General features: G+C 46.0%; 1 protein-coding gene across 2 annotated transcripts; it reads right to left on the reverse strand.

Annotated features, from left to right (window-relative positions):
• Nucleotides 1–1,333: 1,333 nt before the first annotated feature.
• CLN6 (CLN6 transmembrane ER protein) lies at nt 1,334–15,919 on the reverse strand. Of its 2 annotated transcripts, none has more exons than XM_087704394.1 (7): nt 15,685–15,919; nt 14,087–14,201; nt 12,383–12,481; nt 8,737–8,925; nt 8,000–8,055; nt 6,135–6,260; nt 1,334–5,517 (listed from the first exon to the last, which is right to left on the reverse strand). In XM_087704394.1, exons 1-7 carry the CDS (start codon nt 15,777–15,779, stop codon nt 5,226–5,228), a joined length of 972 nt encoding a protein of 323 aa, XP_087560520.1. In that variant the 5' UTR covers nt 15,780–15,919; the 3' UTR covers nt 1,334–5,225. The 2 variants fall into 2 exon arrangements, with proteins under 2 accessions (XP_087560520.1, XP_013911619.1); XM_014056144.2 differs by lacking the exon at nt 15,685–15,919 and adding an exon at nt 14,433–15,659.
• Between the last annotated feature and the right edge of the window lie 7,914 nt (nt 15,920–23,833).

Genomic DNA, 23,833 nt, shown 5'->3' on the forward strand with positions numbered 1-23,833 from the left:
AATTATGGCTGAACTTTGCCCGTTTCTTCCCTCCCCTCAGTCTGTGTCATAAATCACATTCTCCAATGAGGTGCACCCCTTACAGACCTGCTGTAGTAATCTGAGATTCGACTCTAGATGAAGGTCTGTGTGGAATGGGCTTCTCCCCTTTCCTCACCATGGCAATGTGATAACAGACATACAAATGCTTTATGAGTTGACATCTTCCTTGTAGGAGAACCAGGTTAGCCTATAGTAGCCAAACATCAAAGGAGGCCAGTAGCACCTTTTCAGTGCAACATGTTTTATTAAAGGCATTGAATAATGAGATCCCTGAGGGCCCACCCCTCCAGGAGGCTGAGCAGCTCTCATTTTCATGAAATTCCTCGTTTTCAATGGGATCTCACTGGTTCTTGTCCTATTCTCAGATAATACAAAGGATAGTGATGAATTCATTTCTTCTTCTCTGGGACCTTTCAAGTATTAGAAGATGGCTATTAGGCCTCCCTTTTTTAGACAAAACATATCCGGGTCTTGTCTACAAGCCCCTCACGATGTCTGTTGTTCTTTTTTGCACAGGACTCTTTCCAGTTCTTCAGCATCTTTACAGTCCCCAGAAGTAAAAAATATATTGACTCCCAGTCCAACATCTACAGAGGAGAAATGAGGGCTTCCCTTGATTGTGATACTAAACTTCTGTCGATGCAGCCTTAGATTCATTGGGCGGGGGGGGGGGGGTTCACACCAATCACACTCTTGGTTCATGTTCTGTTGTGACCACCAAGACACCCAGATTCTTTTCATGTGTGGTCCACTGGTCTCCTCCATTCTGGAGTCATGCCTTTAATTTGCTCTACCCAAATGTATTTTCCATGCTTGGCATTTGTCCATGTTGAAATCCATCTTCCTGAGTTTTGCTTATTATTTTTACTCGTCATGGGATTCTCCTGAATCTTGATACTGTTGGCTAAGCTGATTGTTATCTGCTTGTTTTACGTAAACGGTGTTATTTTCTGATCATCATCCAAACTCATTTATGTTGAACAGCATAGCACCTAATAGGGAGCCCTATTGTACTCCATGTATGGTCCTTGGTACTTTTTGAGCTGGGTTGTGGACTGAAGAGAATACCTAGGTGGGTAATGAAACATCTGCAAGAATATAGCCAAGCTCAGAGAGCACTAAGGACTTCACAGCTCCACCCTGAGCTATAAATATTCTCTTTTATTAGTAATCCCTGTGACACAACCTTGCAGCCAGATGTAGGGCTACTGATGTACATTCATTGGATAGGATTGTTCAAACAGCTGTCAGCCTTCCCAGATAAACCAGGCAGAAAACACAACCAGAAAAGTTAATTCTATTCTTTTATTATAAAACTAGATGAACAGATTCTTGCAAGTCTGATAATACAAATCTCTCGGGTTCTTTAACACTACAGAAGTGAGGGAGGGGCCCTTTCTGAGTCTCTCTCCCTGTCCTTCTGCAGCTGTAAGTTCTGCCATCGCTGGTCAGATTGTTCTCTAGGCAGCATCTCTCTCTCTCTCTCTACCCCGTCCCCCAAATCTAGTGGCATCATTATGGCCACTCAGATTATCTCCCTCAGAGCATCCTATGCTAGCACAGTCTCCTCAAACTTAGCATCTTCCAGAATTCCCCTTTCCCCTCATATAATTTTATTAGAGTTTTTTTAAATATAAACTAATGCAACATATATAAAGAAGAGAAAATGAAAGAAAGCAAAGAGAAAGCAAAAAAAATGCAACAAAAGAAAAAAGTTAAATAGAAAAGAAAAACACAGCAGTGACCTCTGATATTCTTCACCGGTTATCAATACAACTACATTTTAACCTCTCTCTACACTTACACCACAATACTCTTCTTTCTATCATCTATCATAGCTAAACATCAAAACCATAAATTAAAAAAATTAGGCTTCTCTTTTCAATTTCTGCACAAAAATTTCCTAAGAGGTTTCCTGTCACTGATAAATGTGGATGAGTGACTACCACCCTCCAGAATGCCAAAACTGGTCCCTCGCAAGCTGGGAAACTTTGTGCTTCTAAACAGAGACAATTCACTATTAAAAGGAAGAGACTCTTCCTAGCCGAGCTCTGCTCTTGCCAACTTTGCAGAAATGCCCATGTTCTTCTTAGCAACCATCGGGGCCTGGTCTCCCACTGACTTCCCAATGGCTAGAATTAGGAACGCCTTTCTGGACTACCAAGGACCTTCTCTAGGCTTCCAAAATGCAAGAACAGCAGCAGCATCTGAAAGGGAGTAAGAGAGTGGGACTGAAACCGAGGGTTGGGGGCCTCACTTAATTCAGTGCCTTCGTAGACCAGGGCTTTGACTGGGCTCAGAGTCCCCGTACCTTTTTTGTCCTTCCCTGTGCACATCCCCCCATAGGTGCTCCAGTGGAGAACTTCTGAACTTTAAAGGATGCGTCTGCGCATTTCTTAGGTGTGGAGTTTCCCACCCTGAGTATTCAAAGAGAGGGAAGGAGAAACCCCAGAAAGGCCAGGAGACAGGCAGGTGTGCTGGAAAAATAAAAAGCAGGAGAGCACAGATGTTTCTGGTCACAGCAGCATCTGAAGTGTTGAAATGCCTTTGAACCACAGTTCCTGTGACCAACACAGCCCCGTCCAGTTTGAGAGCCTGCTTCTTCCTCCTGGCAGGATGGGCTACAGTTTGGGCTTCCATCGCTTCCCCCCCCCAACTCCAGATGATAGGCTAACATCTCCCCATGTTGGCTGTAGGGGATGAATATTGATCTCCAAAACATCCGGAGGGCACCAAGCAGGAGGTGGCTGGAGCAGACCAAAGGGCAGCCCATAATCCCAACAGGAAGGAATTTTAGAAAGATCGGGTTGATCCTTTTTCTTTTGAAGTGGTTGTCTTCCAGAGGTGGTGGCCATAGATTTAATTGGCCTCCAAATGCTGCAGAAAGATCAGGGACCTGCTAGTTTGAATCTGATCAGCCCTCTCTCCCCCCAAAATAATTTTCTGTCCCAATCTTCAGTAATATGAGAAAACCTCTTGTTTTTAAGATCATTTCTTAAAACAATCTTCCTTTTTGATTTAGTTCATTGTTTGGGGCAGCCAGAGTAGCAGGGCGGGGAGGGGGGGCTTGTTCTAAAGTTGCAGACAAGGAACAGCCACACCTTCAATTATACATTTGTCTCCCCCAGACTACAGCCCTGCGTCATATTGAAGGCCAATAAATCTGTTGACATTCCGCTTGTGAAATGCATTTCATTCAACTGTTCCCATAATCAAATTTGCTTCTTATCTTTATAGCTGCCACCACTACATCCTGGAGGTAGCATCTGCACCTAGAGTAGCTGCTACTACAACCTGGCAAGTCTTCAAAGAAATAGATGTTGTTAGTAGTTTGCACAAGCTCTCCTCATCCTTTGTTCACATCCCACAACTTCCTCACCTTCTTGCCAAGTGATCTCTCACTAGATCCCAGAAGAAGTCCAAAAATTCCTCGTTTTGGAGTGTTTCCGTGTTATACGGCCAACCCCTAAAAACTCCAGAAAACACCCAGACTCCTGCTAAACAGACAAAGCGGGTTGCCCCCAGTTTAGTCCTGGCCAGGACCCCGTTCTTCAAGAGAAAAGGCACAGAAGATGGTCCTTCAGTAGCTCCTTCTAACCATCAGTCCTTTTGCTTAAGGCAGGGGGGACCAAACTTGGGAACTTGAAGACTTGTGGACTTCTCCAGCTATGCTGGCTGGGGAATTATGGGAGTTGAAGTCCACAAGTCTTAAAAGTTCCCAGGTTTGGACATCCCTGGCTTAAGGTTTTAAAAGATGCTGCGAGTTATTGATAATCCAACTGCTTAAGAGGTTGGTGGGCTTCATCAATGGAAAACCATCTACTGTATATAGCTAGCGCTGGCTGGGCCTCTTTAGGACTCCAATTCTTATTCCCTACTGGGAAGAGATAATTTGCTAATAGGGTGTCATCATCATCAAAGCCATTCCCGATGGGGGACAATAAACTATCTACAGGTAGTCCTTGACTTATGGCCACAATGGAATCCAAAATTTCTGTTTGTTTTTTGAGACATCTGTTAAGTGAATTTTGCCCCCGTTTTATGACCTTTCTTGCCACAGTTGTTAAGGGAATCACTGCAATTGTTAAGTTAGCAACACAGTTGTTGACTGTAACTGGCTTCCCCATCGGCTTCACTTGTCAGAAGGTCGCAAAAGGGGATCACATGACTTCTGGACACGGCAATTGTCATAAATATGAGTCAGTTGCCATCTGAATTTTGATCAGGTATGCTGCAATGGTTGTTAAGTGTGAAAAATGGTCATAAGTAACTTCTTTAGGGCTGTTGTAATTTTGAACTGTTGCAAATCGAGGACTACCTGTACAGGGCTGGACGGCCTCTTTCCACGTGGCGGCTGCTCCTTGACCTCCCTTTGCAGCCTCTTTGTTTTCCCTCTTGTGGGTTTGCTACTCCTAATCTCATGTTTGCAATACCTAATGCAATGCTTTTTGCACCCCTGACCGAACCTCTCTCTCTTTTCCAGTCGTATCTGCCACTTGTCCATGTTAGTGAGTGCAAAAACCAGGAATTCGTAGAGGCTGGAAGTCAAAGTTTTCAGTGCTTTTTTCTCATTTCAAAATTCGCTAAATTTAATATTATCTACTTGCACCATGAATCTGAGGAGTAAACAATCAAACTAGCTACCAAAGTCCTGGCTGAGAACTGAATGCCGAGACGTAGCAAGACTGAGCTGCACAAAGGAAGCAGTTCATCATCTCTGCATAGATTTCAACCCAACGTAGGGTGGAAAATGCAAAAGGAGGAGACAGGCTGAACATCAGAAGTCACATGGGGCCTCCTAGACCCTCTTCTCCATTCAACGTTCTGACAAACTCTACGTAGACATCTTTTCAATCACACAGGACGTAAACCATGGAAAAATGCAAACCCCGGTGCATAAGGAATGTCGGATCAGCAGACTGGGTAGTCTCATTTGGGTCCTGTGTATTCTCCCCGCAGCCACATCCCCTTTTCTAGCCTCAGGCTCCCTGTGAAGATTGATTTGGGAGGAGGCCCCAGTTTGGGAGAACCTGCTTCCAAATGAATCCACACAGAATCAGGCTCCCCTGGATACAAGCGCCACGAATGGGAGGAAGGCCAAGCCTCCCATCCTTGGGCACTACCCAAACCCTGCTGGCTTGCCCAAAGGACCCCGTGCCCCCAAAATGAAGGAAGCCACCGCCTCAAAAGCTCTCTGCCTCCGTGGAGGGCAGATTCCTCAAGTGCAAGGTGTAAAAGGCCCAGGGCTCAGGAACATAGATGATGCCAGGATATTTCTTCCGGAGGATCTGGTCGTTCCAGAGCCAACCAATCCAGAGGGCCACCAGCCCCAGCGTGAGGATGAAGGAGTAGAAGAGGAAGCGCCCGTTGCTGTCCATGACCAGCCCCTTCCGCTTCTGGTGCATCACGAGGGCTACCAGGGCGAAGGTGGTGAAGATGAAGAGGGTGAAGATCTGGCCCTCTGTCACCAGGTACCTGCAAGAGAGAGGGAGGTTGGTACACACACACACCATGCGCGCCGCACTATGCGCCTCCAAACTGAGCTTGATTTTTCCTCTGGGGGAGGCTGTTTTCGCTCTCCCCAGGCTCCAGGAAAGCCCCAGGAGCCTGGGAGGGTGGAAAAGGCTTCCCCCAGCCCCCGGGAGGTCCTCCAGCAGCCAGAAACAGATCATTTCCAAACTTCCAGTGGGCCCATTGGGCCAGTTTTTCACCCTCCCCCGACTCCAGAGGCTTTCCTGAAGCTTGGGGAGGGCGAAAACAGCCTCCCCCGGCCCGCCGGAAGGCCGAAAATCAGCTGGCCGGTGAGCGCATGCGCGCTGAAGCTGACGGCTTGAGTGCGTGCCAGCAGATATGGCTCCGCTTGCCACCTGTGGCACGGATGCCATAGGTTCACCATCACGGGTCTAAGGTCTCCTGCTTGAGCCGGCAATTGGACTAGAAGACCTCCAAGGCCCCTTCCAGCCCTGTTATTCTATGTTCCACTTGGGATATTGCAGATCCCAACTGTCTGGCCCCTAAGGTACCAACTGCCTCCCAAGCAGATCCACCCGGCTAGGTTTGGTTGCCTTCTGGTGCCACCTGGGCTCACTTACCAGTAATAGAGGCTGCTGGGCCCAATGAGGAGTAAAGCAGCCACAGGGATTCTCGGCTGTTGTTCTTTGCAAGGTATGAAGCAGCCAGAAAAATATATGCACAGAATGAGAAAGAAGGGGATGTACCTGTGAAAAGAACAACATTGCAAGAGGTTGTGAGGGACAAGGTGGAAAAGGGCCTCCTGCTGTTTTAAGAGCTCCTTTCAGTTCTTCTGGCTTGGCAAGTGGGCAAAGTAGCTGCTTAATGGCCTGGAGAGACATTTTAGAGAGCCTGGAAGCCCTCACCCTCTTTTGACCTAATAAAAATACTACTTGGTTCCTCAGTGTCTACATCCTTGAGTACCTCGTGTTCTTCACAGTGTAACCAAGCTGTGAGAGAGCCCAATCTTTTCCCCTTCACCATCTTTACCCCTCAGAAGTACCCAGCCACTTTGACTGGACATGTGAGCCAGAACAGGAATCCTGCCAGCCTACAGTAACCATAAACCTCTTCTCACTTGTAAGAAGAGAGCCCCCTTTCATCTTTGGGGGAAAAAAATAACCTGGAGGAGGGTAGGGGGAGCCTTTTCTGAGCAACCTCGTTTATAGTCCAAGACATATGGATGGCTTTGATGAAATTTGCTGGTCAGAAAAGGCGCTAGCACAATATTTGTCAATCTTATCAGCTTGAAGATGTTGACTTCAACTCTCAGAATCCTCTAGCCAGCAGAGCTGAATGGGGAATTCTTGAAGTTGAAATCCACACATTGTCAGACCTGCCATCTTCAGCTTAATGCCTTGCTGGCATCCTGCCATAAGTTGTTAGGGAAAGGGGGGATGGGAAGTAAGCAATGGGTGTATAGAAGGTAGAAGTGAGGAAGGGGGAGGTGAGAACTGGCTGATTCCAGCCTTCAAGGCTGCGGAGCTTGGGAAAGGAATGTGAATTGTACCCAGTGACATCACATATTCAAGCGGTTCTCAAAACACCTATACGGAATGCCATTGGACGAAGACAGACCAGTCCAAGGTGTGTGTGGGGGAGGGCCAGGGAGAAAGGGGAAATGCTGTAACATTTCACGTGGGAACTTTAGTTCTAGCCTTCCTTTATTTGCCAACCACTAATCCTTAGTAAAAGAACCTATCACTTCAATCAAGTGAAGTTGAGGGTCTCTCTAACCTAGGGACCTAAATGGGCTAAGCTTGACACACGGCTTCAAGCTACCACGGTTGAGAAACATTGTACTAACAGATTCCTCCTGACGCTTGAGAAGAGGGCTAGAAGACCTCCAAGATCCCTTCCAACTCTATTATTATTCTAATTCTTGGTCATTATTTACTTATTTATATGAATGCATTTATTAACTGTACCTCCAATCTACCCAAGGAAAGCAGGGCAGCATCAGGTGGCACAAAACCCTCAGACAACAAACAAATATTACAACAAACCAAATGCATGGAAACAAGGCAGCCAAACAGACCAATATTTCAGGCTGTGAAGAAAAGGATCCCAGATTAAATTCCAAGACTTTAGGCTCAGGAATGGTTGATCTTTTTTTGGCCAGTTCTCCTCTTTGTTTCAGAGTAGATTTAATTGTGCATTTTTGTTCTTGGGAAGGGGCTGAATATTTTGCCCTGAAGGATGGCTGCGAAATCTTTTAAGAAGGAAACGAGATAAAGTAACCCTAAAGGGGGTCTAACACGATGAGTGGCAAAGCCCCACGTGGACTCCAAGGGAGGCACCTGACCTGCCCACCCCCAGCAAATGCCGGCCTCCCTCATGACGCCCAACCGCCCGTCTCCCGGGCCTTCTCAGACCACAGATGAGGCCACAGGTCTCCTGCAGCAACAGGGAAAGGGAGCCCGTTACACACCCAGCCCAGACTCACCACATTGAATGGCCCAGGTGCTCATCGTAATAGTACAGCAGTTCAAAGGAATCGATCTGGAAAGGAAGGAAATGGAAGAGTCCAGGGAGCGAAGGGGCCCAGCTGACAGGCAGCAAAGAGCTCTGCTAGCATGGCCGTTTGTGACAGAGAGTCCTCAACTTATGACCGAAGTAGAGCCCAGTAGTAATTTATTGGGGTTATAAATCAAGGCACCACGTGACCCAACCCAATTTTACGATAATTGTTATGATGGCCATAAAGCAGGGCCCCTGCCATTGTTAAACGAATCAGGTGGTCGTAACTGAATCCAGCCTCTCCAATGGCCGTTTTTGTTTTGCCATTTTCTCCTGCAAAAGAGCAAACAAGTCGCAAATTGCAGTCATGCGACCACGGATGCTGCAGTTCATCGGTAGCTTTTTAAAAAAATTCTAACTTCCAAGAGTTGTTAAGAGATCAGTCATACGTTGAGGACTATTTGCAGTTAAGTGTTGATTGGGTCCCATTTGTTTTTACTCCCATAAATTGCCCAGAGCTGTCGCTTGGGAGAAATGAGGTACCATATTAAATTATTTGATGTAATAAATAAATAGATGATGAAAGAAAGAAAGAAGGATAGATATAGGATGGATGGATGGATGGATGGATGGATAGATAGATAGATATGGACAGACAGACAGACAGACAGAGACAGACAAGAGTGTCAGGAGTCACAAACAGAGTGATTCAGCCTTTCTCACCAGGGTCTCCGGCTTGAGATTTCTGATGATTGGATTCTCTCGGACGGACAGGTGGAGTTGGTAGCCGCTGAAGATCAGCCGGTGATTGACAGAGTCCCCCACCAGGTGGATACTGGCCCCCATGACGAAGATGATGATGCAGAGATACACCATGGAGCGGGGAAGAGCCTTGGGGGAGCGCTCCATCAGCTGCAAGCAAAACAACCAGTCTGAGGCTGGGGAGCAAAGTTGGCCCCTTCAGCCCCTCCATCAAGTAAAAGCGGGAAACCTCCCCCCGCTTTTCCCAAGAGGAATCCCACTCCCACAAAAACAGCCTCTGTAGAACTGTGAATGCCTCGCCCTAAATCCCCTCCTTGGAATAGCAGTATCCCCCCTCCCCGCCCCCACTGCAGAATGGAGGAAGCTCTCGGTGGCCCCTTTTCCTCTTAGACTGGTGTGACAACCCAGTTTAAGGGGGATGCGATGGAGAAGCTGCTGACCCAGGGCTGCCCTAGAGATCACACCAGCCCCATTCAGCCCCTCTGTGTAAAGTACCCTAACGATGCCTGCTTCGTAATAAGCAACCTGATCTTGTAATACAAAAAGCAGTGATTTATTAACAGCTTCCTTAGGCATTCTTCCTTAGGCATTTCTTATTCACAACCATCTTTTTTGCTTTCTTTATCTGTTTTTAAACTTTGCCCGTGTTTCTGTCCTCCCTTCAGTCTGTCATAAATCACGTTATCCAATAGCTTCATTCATCTCAACCCAGCTACTGTAATCTGAGATCCGGCTCCGCCGATGCTCTGCATGGAAAGTCAACAGAGAGTTGACACTCTGCTCTCTTTGGCTTTTGTCAACAGAAGGGCCACAGGTCCCATCATGAGGAGTGAGGGACAGAGGTCTAAATGGCAACCTCCTCTCCCCTAGGTCTTATTCCATGACTCACTCAACCATCTTGGATTAGTCATGAGGAAGAAGGAGCCTGGCTGAGCTACGTGGCCCTTGCTCCCAGCAGCAAATCTTGCAACCCCTCTGGTATTTTTATGAAAAGGGAAGTGTGGCCCCCAAGTTATAGGGCAAAGTACAAAGTAAAAGCATAACAGTTCCTAGAGTTCACACTGGGGAAGGAAAAGGAAAGCAATCCCACCCACAGATGTGTCTCCTAACCTAATCCAACATCCCTCATTTTCCAAACATTTGGGAAGAAACCAGTGGTGAAATCTAAATTGTTTTACTACCTATTATGTGGGCATGGCTTGGTGTGTGTGTGTGTGTGTGGGTGTCATGTGACTGGGTGGGTGTGGCTATGTAGTCATGTGACTGGGGGATCAAAAGACAGAAACTCACTTTAATAATGTCCTGCTGGAGAAGGTTGGATTAGATGACCTCCAGGTCCCTTCCAGCCCTGGATTATCCTCCGAAGCTGCGTCTAGTGCCTGGTTTGTAGTCCTTCCTTCCTCTCCTTTTTCCCTCCCTCCCTTTTTCCTTCCTTCCTTCCTTCCTTCCTTCCTTCCTTCCTTCCTTCCTTCCTTCCTTCCTTCCTTCCTTCCTTCCTTCCTTCCTTCCTTCCTTCCTTCCTTCCTTAGCAACCCCCCACCCTCTGTTTTTGATCTAGCAAGCTTCAGGGAAGCCTGCTGGGAGCAAAAACCGACCCACCCCCTTGTTTCCAGAGAACCTGTAAAAAAGATGTTTTAAAAGTTAAAAAAAAAAAAAAGTTCTGAAGCTCAGCTGTGCAATTGTCGGAATGGGTTTTTAAAAAACTTTTAAAGTATTTTTTACTACCAGTTTGGGTGAACTGGGCCGAAGCAGAAGCATTTCACCCCTGGAAGAAACATGTGACAGCAGCTGTTCCCTTCCTGAGGACCAGCGCCTGCCTGCCTGTGTTTAAAAAGGCAATCTGGCTTGGAGAACCCTTTGAGGCCCCCGGGATGCAACAGCAGAGCCCTCCCTAAAAGATGGGCCCCGTGATGGTGGGACCAGTATCCACTCCAAGGCAAAGACATGGTGCCTGCCAGTTTCATCAAATGAGGTTGCCCCCTCCCAGCCCCCCACTTTGAGTCAAGCTTGGAGGAGGACCTGATGGCAGTAACCCCCCCGCCCCAAGTTTTTAAACTACAAAGCATTCTGAGCTCTTTGGCATCTTCAAGGGGGGGGGGGTTGGCTCACCTGTCTCAACTTTATTTCACGGTTTGCAACAGGTGTATGCCAAGTTTGGGTCTTCATTACCTTGAATTTGAACATATAAAGTAAAACTTATCTGTTGTGGTGAATTCCCCTATGGCTGTGATGGCGAACCAATGGCACGCGTGCCAGAGGTGGCACACAGAGACCTCTCTGTGGGCACGGGCGCCAAAACCAGTTGCTCTTTGCAGGCACCAGAGCACAGGAAAATGGCCCAAAAAACTGCCAAAAAGAAGGCCATTTGGGGGCAATTTTCTCTAGGCTGTTTTCAGGCTGTTTTCCAGGCCAAAAAAACTGGCATGTGCACCAGCCAGCTGGTCTTCAGTTTCAGGTGCTCCGGCATGCGCACATGCGCTGGCATTCTGGTTGGGCACTCAGTGCTGAAAAGGTTCGCCATCACTGCCCTGTGGACTTGGGCAGGGGATGGTTTATAAAAGTCCTAAGTCAATCAAGGATTTGAAGCTGCTTAACCCTTTCCTTTCCTGACCACTGAAATCTAGACTTGGAAAGGTCTTTCTCCTCCTGCAGCCTCTCCTGGCTGGATCTCCTTGGAAGACCAGCGAGCAACAACATCAATCAGTCTCAGCCATTGGGGGGAGGAGGAGGAGGAGGAGGAGGAGGAGGAGGAGGAGGAGGAGGAGGAGGAGTTTGTAGCTTAAGCTATTCACAGACATACGGACAGTCTGGTCTGCAAGGAGGCACCTCCCAAAGGTTCTGCTTATGAGCACTTCTATCCCTGATTCCAACACAGGGAGATGACCATCTTTAGTGGAACATCTATCATCAATCAGCAGCTTCAGATACTTCAATCTTACCCATTTTTTTCAAAAGCTTGTGGCAAAACTCATAGTAAGCACAACTATCTTGCAAACTGTAACCAGCTCATCACAATGTATGATTTCCAGGCAAGGAATCATACTGTGCAAATTCACATTTGGATCTGACCCCTCCCCCCAAGTTGGCTTCTTCTCTCCTCCCAGCACCAGAATTTAAGAGTCTGATAACAAAAAGTTGAGGCATGATGTGTTTATCTAGATCAGGAATGTCAAACTTGATTTCATTGAGGGATGCATCAGGGTTGTGTTTGATCTCCAGGTAGGCATGGCCAGGTAGGGCGTGGCCATCTTAACATCATTCGTGTCATGGTCACCTGAGCGCTCTGCCAGCAAAAATGGGCTTCCAAGCCCCGTTTTTGGCTGCCACAGCCTCCTGCAATCTTCTGCCAGTGAAAACGGAGCTTGGGAGCCTATTTTTGTTGGCAGAGGCACCATGGGCTGGTCCTTCACTGTTTCCAGGGCGGCCCCACTGACCCTTATCTAGATCAGTGTTCCTCAACCTTGACAATTTTAAGATGTGTGGACTTCAAATCCCACAGTTCCACAAATAGTGAGGCAAGTTGACATCTTAAAGTTCCCAAGATTGAAGAATACTGATCTAGATGGTTTTGTGCAAGAAGAAACCAAAGATCCAAGAAGTATTTTACCTTCAGCAGAATAAAGGGTGTGATGACATTATAGGCCATGTGAAAATAATCCCCAACACTCGGCCTGTTCAGGGGAAACCATTCCAGTGGAAGCACGATCTGCAGAGAGAGACACACACAAAAGCAAAATAGGGGAGACTGTGCCATCCTTTAATTATTGATGGGCTTTCTGATGCAGATTTTTGTTGAGCTTGGTTATAAAGGCCACCTTTGCTTGCTGATATTTTCCTCTGTGTGTTTGTGTGGCTGAGACTGACAGAAGGAGGGAGGCAATATCAAAAGCCAATGCCCAGGAAAATTAATCTCGGAGCAATGCAAACATCCTAATCCCAAATCTTCTTTGCAAATGCATGCAGGATAGGGAGGAGGATTTGCCAGCGACAAACAGCTGACACTGAAAAATTAAAGCACCACCATCCTTACATGCATATCAACCAAGAGACATGTTGACATGTTTGTAGAACAGTATATAACACACAATTCTGATCTCACACTCAATGCGTATTCAAGGGCTGTACGATTTACATTCCTGTGAACTAGGATGTCAGATGAGGATAAAGAGATCAGACTGAAAGTGAATAATTCTTGATCTACTTCCAGGGTTTCCTGAAAACAAAGATGATTCTGGAAGTTTTGGAGCATGTTACCATCCCTTTTATTAAAACAATTTTTAAACATTTTAAAAGGAGAACAGAGCAAGCGGCCCGCCTGGGCATTCAACAGCGTTCGCCTTTTCCCTCTGCTCAACTGAAGTGCCCACCAACCACCTTGGGCTCAGCAGAAACCCCTCCCAGAATGAACCGGGCTCCCCAGCCAGCCAGCCAATCTGCTGCAGCGCCTTGTTTTCCCTCCCGGGTAATAGATGACAGAACTGAACGGATTTGATGCAATTTGGAGCATGGCAGAATGAGGGCGAAACGCTATTTCAAGGAGCAGGAGCAAAAGTCAATGAAACCTCAGGTTTCACGAGCAAGTGGGAGGTGAAGGGCACCTCTGGGCGACGGGAGGAAAAAAGGGGGCCACACAGGCGGCGAGCAGTCAGCCCCTTTGGGGAGGGGCTGAGGAGTTTGTGGTCAGCTACAGTTCACTTCAGTGGCCAGTTATCCTGCAAGCCGAATTCAAAATTCTCGATGGGGGAATCACCATGGAACCCTAGACAGCCAAGAGTGCACAAGGCTACCTGAACCCCAAATGCTAAAGCCAGGATACAGGCAGACATCAGCCTACAGCAACAATTGAGCCCAAAATGTATGTTGCTCAGCGAGACATTTATTAAGTTAATTTTGTCCCATTTTACGACCTGTTTTACCACAGTTGTTAAGTGAATTGTTGCAGTTGTTAAATTAGTAACACAGTTATTATGTGAATCCAAGTTCCCCATTGGGATTATGACTTTGCTTGTCAGAAGGTTGCGAAAACTGATCACATCACACACACACACACACACACACACACCGGACATGGCAACCGTCATAAATATGAAGCAGCTGCTAAGCATCTGAATTTTGACCACACAACAGTCAAAAGACATAAGCCACATGTTGTTGTAACCTTTGAATGGTGACTAAATGAACTGCTATAAGTACAGGAGTGCCTGTATTTGGGAAGGAACCTTCATTTTTCTGTCCCGGTGCATCTTCGCCTGCAGCTCCTCTACCTCCTCTGAACCCTTCATGCCAATCAACCTCATCCCCAGGTACTCACCATGGCGATGGGCCGGCCAAAGTCCAGGACCCAGTTTTGCAGAGTGAAATAAAACCACAAGTCAAAATGGAAGCAGGAATCCCTGCAAACGTCATCCTTGAGGATTGCTCCGTGCCTGGGGGTGAAAGCGGGAAAGCAGTGGATGCACTGAAAGTTAGACCAACCAACACACACAGACACAAACCGAGGAAAAGGTATCTTTCTACCCCCCCACCCCCTGTTGAAGGTGGCAGGAGGCTCCAGACCACTTGGCCAATAATTCAGTTGTTCCGTGTGAACTGCAACTTGTCCTGTATTGGTGCATCCCGGAATGCAGGTCACAAACCTTTGGCCCCCACAGACTCACCTGTTCTCAGCAGTTTCGGCAGGGTTAAAAAAATGGTCAGACAGCACCCATGGGGATGTGACCAAAGCTCCAGCTGTTCTTATGCGCATCCCGTCAAAATAGCCTTATCTTGATTTCATTTTAACCATAGTCTGTGACACCCCTGACTGACCCAAGATGCCACGAGGATCTTGGGGAGGGGAGGGGGGAATCCATTAAGTCAAGACCCCTCTTTGCCTCAAAAAGTGGCTCAAAATCATGCTTCTTTTAATATTGTCTGGTTTTTCTAAGGACGGGGGGGGGGCTGATTCCTTCCCCCAATTAGCCCACTATCAGGACTTTAAATCCAGGATGTCTAACCTAAGATGGTTTAAAAAAAAGGAGCGTGGCTGGGCCTTTTCAGACATCATAAATCACTGGAAACTTTCAAGAAGAGGCTGAACTGTCATTTGTCAGAAATGGTGGAGGGTCTCCTGCTTGGGCTAGATGACCTCTAAGGTCCCCTCCAACTCATCTGTTAAATCTTCCGCCTGCTTCGCTTCGCTGGCATCCTGCGTGCCTTAAAACGCCGGGAGGGAGGAGGATGGGACCGATGACAGGGACCGGAGCAGACGGAGGGATGATCCGAGGAAAGGAAGGAATGCGAAACTCCACCAAAGAGGCGACCAACCGGAGAGCCAAAACTTTCAAACCTTTGAATCCTCCCGGACCCTCGTGCACGGGTCAAGGGGGAAGGGCTGGGGAGGGGAGGGGAGGCCGGGGATATTCGGGGTCCGGGGCTCGTGGGAAGGAAGCCGCCTCGGAGTTTAGCAACTCCCGGGATTCCCAGCCAGCGGGCGACGCATCCCGGATCCTGCGACTTGCAGTCCGCAGCCCTGGAAAGTGGCGGAGCTGCAGAAAACCCAGCGCAAAACGTGGAGAAACCCCTCCGCAAAGCCCGCGGGGAAGGCGGGTCGCGAAGGCCGCCAGGGAGGATTCCTGCCTACCGATCGGGGCGCGGGGAGAGCGGCGCAGGGTCGCCCAGGCGGCGCGGCGAAGGCAGCTGATCCCGGGGGGCTCGGAGGCCGTCGTGCCCGCGGGGACGGCCCAGCTCGCCGGCATTCAGACCCGGGCAGCCCCGCAAGCTGGGCTGCAACCGCCGCGCTTCTGTCCGGGAAGCGGCGCCCCCCCTCCATCCGCCCACCGACCCACCGGGGCTGGCGCAGGGGGCAGGCGGGCTGCCAGGGCGGCGGCTGGAGGGGATCCGAGGGTGGGGATGGGGGCAGCGGAGCACCTGCGGCCGGCCTGGTGGCGCCTCCGGAGGGAAGTCGGGAGCCGAGGGGCGGCGGCGGGAGGCTCCCTTCCTGCGGGGCTGCGGTCGCCGTTCATGGCCGCCGCCGGGTGAAAGCCGCCATGCGGGCAGAGACGCTCCGGCGGGGCGGCCGGGACGGGTTTGGGCGGCCCCGGCCTGGCGGAAGGTCTGCTGCCCCCTCTGGCCGCCCGACCTCGGCACAGCCACGCCGCCAAGGCCCCGCTGCTCCCCAGAGCTGCTCCGGCCCTCGGCTGGGCGGGGGGGGGGAAGAGGGGGCTGGTCGGCCGAGGAAACCCGCCTCGCTCCGGACAGGCGCTTCTTGGGCCGCTGAGGGCCCAGTGCCCGTCGCAGAGGAGGGGGAGGCAGCGGAACGGGGCCAGCCCAGCTTCAGGAAAGCGGAGCCCCAGGTGGCCTGAGCAGCCCCGAAGCCCCGGGGGCAGCAGCAGCAGCTTCCCCGTCTGAGGATCAGCTCAGGCCGGCCTCGGCCGGGAGAAAGGCAGGGGCTGGGGAAAACGGGCTCCCTTGCTGAGCCTCATCCGAGCAGAAGACGCTCCTCGGGGAATGGCGAAGAGGGGCCAGAATCCGATATTATATTTATTATATTATAATATTTAAAATATAAACAATGCTGCGCTTCAATGGTCTAGAAAGACATTGGCATTTGAACATTTATATTGTATTTCTTGTTTTTCTTGTTTTTCTTTTCTTTTTTCTTTTTCTATTCAAATATGTTTTTATTCATTTTCACATTCAATTTTTTACAGTCACTTATATACTTTGCTATAAGAAAAGAAATAAAATAAAATAAAAAACAAAACCCAACTCATCATCATTCAGCATAAAACAAAACCCCACCTGACACTTCCATCCTCCATACACCCCATCTTCCCCCTCCAACTTTCCTTTCCTCCCTCTAACACTCCCCTTTCCTACTTCCCTTTCCCCTCAAACCTTCCTTTCTCCCCTTCCTCACCCTAGCATTCCCCTTACACCCTCCTTACATTCCCCTCTTGCTCCCTCCTTGCTCCTCCCTCTTCTTTCCCTCTACCTCTCCCCTTGGTGTATTCCTTTATTCAACTCTTATTTATTAATATTGAGCTATGATGATAGAAAATAGGAAACAAAATATGATTAAAAAAAACCCAAGGAAAAAAATATAAAGAAAGAAAAAAAAGAAGAGACAACTGTATACAAGTGCATTCTTCTTCTTATTGAAACTATATTACCACCCACCCACCCACCCCCAATAGGTCCCCCTCCCTATTCCCCCCCCCCCCGACTTCCCAGGGCCCACACCTGGCACGGCCCTCTGTCAAACCCCTTCTGAAGTATCTTATGATCCTATGGATTAAAAATAAAAGTAATATGAGAAAAAGCTAAATAAAAAGAAATTACAAATTATAAAAAGGAAAAGAAAAGAAAAAAAAAAGAAAAAAGAAAAAAGAAAAAACTCTTTGTATTAAGCTCAGCCCCCCCATCTTTATTAATGTTTAAACAGTATAAATCATTCTATATGTATTTTATTCTCGTCTCTTGCTTCTTTGTTATTTACCCCATCTTCCTGTAGACTCTCCAATTCATCTTCCTTAACCTTATGTTCAAATAAAAATTTATGCAGATTTATACAGAGATCAGTTTACGATCTAGCTCAAAATAATCTCACCAAACTTTCCCTTCTAGTAGGATTTAAGCAGTGTGGATCATTCCACATATTCAAATAGTAATTTAAACAAGAATCAATTTGCATTCTGTCTCAAAATAATCTCACCAAGCTTTCCCTTCTAATAGAGTTTAAACAATGTAGATCATTCCGCGTGGATTTTACCCTCGTCCCTTGCTTCTCTGATATTTACCACTACTTCCTGTAGTCACTCCAAATAATCTTTCTTAACCTTATTTTCGGATAATAATTTACACAAGAGTCAGTTTGCCTTTTAACTCGAAATAATCTGATCAGGCTTTCGCTACCTCTCCACCTACCCCGCGTCACCCAACTCCCTTCCTCCCAAACCAAAGTTCAGTGAAGTTACCATCTCCACTCTCTTCATTTTAAAGTCCTGGACAATTTAAATTAAAGTTCAAACATATAAGTCCCGTGAAATATGTGTTCAGCATCCGCTCCACGCAGTTCAGTCCCAATATCACACCACCAATATCCAATTCCACTTTTTCTACCGGAGAGAGACCGCAAACCCCGATTCAATCCACAACTTTGACAAATATTTTGGAATGTCTAGTAGGAAAACATCGTAGTCTAGAGACTGAATGTCTTGCAAATTGTTGGGTCTAGACAGGATTACCATATCTTAAACCAGACAAATATTTTAAAGATATAGCTAAATCCTCGATCTCCGCTCTTCTGCTTCTCCGGAAGGGGGAGAGCTACACCCTCCGTCTTGCAACCATGTGGTCTGCTGCTTGCCTTCTCCTTCTCCTTGTCTTTCCTCCTTTCCGAGTGGGTCAGGAAGTCCCGCCTTCAAAGTCTTATAGTAGAAATCTCGAGCTTCCGAAACAGAATTGAGACGAAATCTTTGATTCTCGAATGTGACCGTGATGCCAGCTGGCGCGTCCCATTTATACTGTATCTGGTGGTTTCTAAGCTCTTCAGTTAGGAAAGTATAGTCTCTTCTTGCTTTTAACATCTGGGATGGTATTTCTTTGAAAACAATCAAATCCTGCCCATCAACTCGCAACCTATTATTGTAAAACTTTTGTATGATCGCATTTCTGGATTCTTTTGTGGAGAAATATATGATTATGTCCCTCGGGAGCTGTCGCTGTTCTGCTACCAACGAATTCTGGCGATAGATTTTTCGAATCTGCCAATCAAAATTAAATCCCGGGCTTCCCACCGCATGGCTGAAGGCCTCAACAAAAGTCTGTTTCAAATTCCAGAATCGCAAGAATGTTTAAGAACAAATCAGAAAAGTGTTGGAAATGTCACCAGATACCTGGCTCATACTACCACATGTGGTGGACTTGCACTGAAGCCAAAAGATACTGGACTAAAATCCACATGTGGTTGGAGAAAATGATACATAAACAAATAGACTTTAAACCAGAGGTCTTTTTATTGGGAATTTTACCAGAAACCTACAACAAAGACTTAAAATATTTGATTGTAAATGTTGTAACAGCAGCCAGAATTGTATTTGCAAAAAACTGGAAAAATGAAACAATAAAAAAAGAGGAAGAAATCATTCGAAAAATAATGGACTGTGCCGAAATGAGTAAATTGACATTTGAAATTAGAGAGCAAGAGGATGAACAATTTTATAAGATATGGGACTTGTTTTATCAATGGCTAAGGGAAAAAGAACAAAATTTTGGAAATGAAAAATGATATACTTATGTCTTAATTGGAAAAAGTAAATGATGATATAATTATGCTGTGAAATAATTCAACAATGATATTAGGAAGTACTAATATAAGGTCTGGTGATATAATGTATAAAGTTAAGAATTTATTATAATGATATTTCGCTGCTGATAAGGCAATTCTAGTAGGGGAACAAATGAAAACTGGTATATATAGGCAGCGATGCCTTGTTGAACAATGAAGGAATAAGATCTCTGTTTGAAGGTATGAAATGCAAGATTAACAACGAATAGAAGTATATTCTCTGGGGGAAAACAATGCTAATGTTAACTGAATATATATGGTAGAAGGAAAATGAGACCTTTAGTTACATTAGAGGAAATATCTGAGATGGTAAACATTATTTGAAGATGTAGATGTTAAAACAACCGTAATCAAACGACATGCTGCATGTGATGATGGTTTTTTTCTTTTTTGTTTTTGTTTTTGTTTTGTTTTTTTCCCCCTTCCTTTTTGGACCTTTTTTGTCCTTTTTGGCCTTTCCCCCCTCCCCCCACCTTTTTTCCCCCCTTTCCTTCTTGAACTTTTTTTTTGTCTTTTTTGGCCTCCCCCCCTTCCCCCACCCTTTTTTTTTCTTCCTCTCTCCCTTGTTTTATTTTGTTGTTTTTTGTTTTTTAAACCCTAGCTTATTGTGGTGCTTATTAAATATACAATAGAGAGATACGGGATGTATAAACTTAGTAGGGATGCACCTGTGATTAAACGACATATTGTATGTGAAGATGGGTTTTCCCTCCCCCCCCTTTTTTTTCTCTCCATCCTCTCCCTTTCCCATTGTTGTCTATGTAATAAAAAATAAAAATAATTTATATAAAAAAAAAGTCTGTTTCAAATTCTCTCGCTCCTTTTCGCGCAATCCTCTGACTCTTATTGCAAATGCCTTCCTGTTAAAATTTATCATAACGAGCTGTTCTTGAGTATCTCTAATTTTTTGTTGTAATGTTTGAATGTTAGTAGTCAAATTAGAGTTATCCTCCTCCAAGCTTTCCAATTTATTCTCCATTTCAGCGGTGTAATCTGTCAGAGCAGACATGGCTTCAAACGTATCCGCCTTCATTTGAGCAATCTTAATCTCTAGATTATCATATAACTCCAATACAAATTCTTTAATTTCCTGTTTAAAGTCATTAAGCATTTGAGAAAGAAATTCCTGTGTTAAAAAATCTCCAGTAGAGGGCGTAGGAGACAAGGGCAGCGATTTTGTAGCAGATTCTTTAAACACATTCGTAGAAAGACACTTCGGCTTTGACCTGGGAGCCATTATAAGTAAAAGCTAAAGATAAACAAATAAACAGCGTTCTCGCTCCCCTCAATTTCCCCCCAAAAAATTTGTTTATAGATTTTGGGTAGTTAATGAGGAATAGTCTCCAGGAAGGTAGAGCCGGCTAAGTACATCCCCTATCAGTCACCAACGGAGAAAAATCGCCATTTTGTAACACGTTTGAACAAAGAAGCCTCTAGGACAAACGAGGCTGGTGTTTAAGATAGTAATAAAAGTAAAACCTCTCAGGGGTGGGACCCGCTCGTATTAATCATAAATAACTTCAAACAACTTTGCTTTGTCCTGAGGGGGGAGTCTCCTGTCTGGAGCTGCAAAAAAGGCAGCTGAGAAGAACTGGCTGGAGATAAGAGCTCAGCTAACGCTGGATCTAATCTCCGTCCACAGCCAAAAAAAAAGAAGAAGGCTGTGAACTACGAATAGACCCTAGCCACTGAGCTTCTCCCTGCCCCTTTCTTGCCAAAAAGGGGTGATATCTTTGATCTTATTTAGATATACAGACCAGATCTCTGAGAGGAGCTCCGTTGAGCCCCCTTCGGCGACAGACTCCGCCCCCGGAAGTCTATATTGTATTTCTTAATCTAGGCAAAATATTGTTACATATTGCATGTCTATGAGTGATAGGCCATGCATTAAATCAATTGTTTGCACCAGTCACAAGCGCAGTAAAATGTGGCCATTTGTTGGTGGCTGCAAAGCCATTTGCCTGCAAGAGGCCAGGGCGTATATGGTCATCATAGGAAACTTCACCTGGAGATCTCATCCACTTCTCCCTGGTCTTGTCCATTGGGTCGTTTTCCAGAAAGGAGAAAAGGGGCCAAGAGATGGGCTCTTCTAGATCTGATCCTGGCCAATAAGGAAGAACTGGTTGAAGAAACAAAAGCAAGAGAGAGCTGGGATAAAATATATCATGGTCGCGTTTAAAACGGAGGTCTTCAAACTTGACAACTTTTAAGACTTGTGGACTTCAACTCCCAGAATTCCCCAGCCAGCATAATTTACTCTCTTGTAATCCCTTCTTCTGCAGTCTCTCCATTTAGATCAAATTTTGCATCTTTAAGACTTGTGGACTTCAACTCCCTAACCCTAATCCTAGTCAGCTACCCAGCCAGCTATGCTGGCTGGAGAATTCTGAGAGTTGAAGTCCACAAGTCTTAAAGTTGCCAAGTTTGAGGGGCCCTGGTTTAAAATATGTCAAAAAACTAAATTGGAGTATGTAGATTTCTCGGAGACAGTTTCCAAAAGATGAGGAAAGTAATAGTGGGATGTCATGGACAGAAATCCATAAAGGAAGAATGGGGAGGGAGGGGAACTTCTCAAAAATAAGTACAATTATACACTGTTCAATGGGAAGAAAAGGGGAGGTCAACTTGGTTAACCATTATTAGTGCTGATGGTTTTGACTAAGCTATAAAGCAAAAGGGGCATGTTATATGAAATAAAATATGGGTGAAATCACTAGAGAAATATACTAAGGAGTAGTTAATATCGGCATAAAAGAGGTCAGCAACATTAAATGACAGCAGGAACTTATGAACTTAAAGCTAAAATCATAAAGAGGATTTTTTTGCCTATTCCAGTACTAAGAGATAAAAAAGAAAGATGTAGGCTTGCATAAGAAACACCAAAATTATTTCAGCAACACCAAATTTGCCTCCTAACCACTTCCACCTGCTTTGGAAGGTTTAAGCGCCTGCTTAATCTCTTGTACACATAAAAAAGTAATGCAATTGCACCACAGCCCAGACAGGGACCTATAGGCATACTATTCAAGCAGCTTACTTTCTTGAAATCTCTCTCCAAACTACTCTGGGGGTTGGGTGAAAAGGAAGAGAAAAAAAGCAAATTCGGAAGGCTGTCTCCCCATTGCAAGACCCCCACCCCCAAAGCAAAGATATTGGAGAGAAAGGGATTGCACAGAGAGGCAGCTGTTTGCTCTTCTACACATTAAAAAGAATACAATTGCACTGGTAACCTGGAGCTGGGAGTCATGAGTGCAATACACAAATTGCAGTATTCTCTCTCTCTCTCTCTCTCTCTCTCTCTCTCTCTCTCTCTCTCTCTCTCTCTCCCCCCTACACACACACACACACACACACACACACACACACACACACACATGCAATTAATGTAGGCAATCTCCTTGAGCCTTTCCTGCTGCTAGCACTGCTTTTTGTGTACTACAGAAGAGCAAACAGCTTAATCTCTTCAGATCTTTTTTGAGATCTTTCTCCAATCTCCGTTTTGTAATGGCAAGGGAGGAAAAAAGCAACCATTTTTTGTAGGCAATCTCTCCTTTTGCCTGTATTTTTACTGTGTTTTCCCCTTGAATTCAGTTAGGCAGGAAAGAGTCTTTTGGTGAAAAAAAAAGTAACGGAAAACTTTCACCTTCCACATATTCATGTGTCAATAATAACGCAAAATAATAAAATAAGACTGGCACCATCTAAAACCTGATCAAGAGTTTTCAGCTACTTACACAGCTCTTACTTTTATGCTAGTTTGCAGCAGCAATTTGTGGTCAAACCTCCCTTCTGATTCAAACTTTATTCCTAAGTGATACAAACATGATGGGCCAAGAGGATAATCTGACGGCACTCTGGCTACCTTTATATTCAAGGTATTCTGCTGCTGTCAGTAATGAAATTTGGAACAAACTGGGTGATACTGGCTTATGAATATAGCAGATAAAGAAGGGTAGGGATGATTTAAAGAACTATTGCCCAATAAATCTCAGTTATCTACATGGTTTTCACCAAGATTCACTTGAGAGACCGCCTGCTGCCAATTACCTCCTACAGACCCATTAGATCTCACAGGGTTGGCCGCCTCCGAGTGCCATCTACCAGCCAATGCCACCTGGCTATTACCCGGGGGAGGGCCTTCTCTGTGGCAGCTCCGGCCCTCTGGAATGAACTCCCCGCAGGGATTCGGACCCTCACCTCTCTCCAGGCCTTCCGAAAAGCCGTCAAAACCTGGCTTTGCTGGCAGGCCTGGGGGTGATGAGTTCCCCCCCCTCTCAACATGTATGGTTGTGCGACTGTTGTCTACTTTTATTATTTGTATTTTGTCTTTTTATGTTCCCCTTTTTCCCCCTTGAATTGTTCGCCACCCTGAGTCCTCCCGGAGAAGGGTGGCATACAAATAATAAAATACAAATACAAAAAAAATACAAGATAATAGCAAAAAGAATGTTGAGAACATGGTGCACAGCCAAAGGAGCAAGTAAGCTTCAGAAGTGGCTACAGCACAATGGATCATAGCCAGTGTGCTGTCCCAACAGTATACAGCTAATTTAAAGATTAGAAGCTGTCTCCTTTAAACAACTATCTCAAGGGAAATGCAACTACCTTGTGGGAAATGTAGTCCCATAACATGTGACCATATCTGGGCTCCCTGATTGGGCAGTGGGTATTTTGCCCGGGAAATTGTTTATTACTTCACACTCACTGAATCCCTGTCAGCACTAGCAG

The sequence above is a fragment of the Thamnophis sirtalis genome, unplaced genomic scaffold (genome assembly GCF_051295495.1).
Source record: "Thamnophis sirtalis isolate CommonGarterSnake01/CBP01778 unplaced genomic scaffold, rThaSir2_p1.2 scaffold_2, whole genome shotgun sequence".
Classification (NCBI taxonomy): domain Eukaryota; kingdom Metazoa; phylum Chordata; class Lepidosauria; order Squamata; family Natricidae; genus Thamnophis; species Thamnophis sirtalis.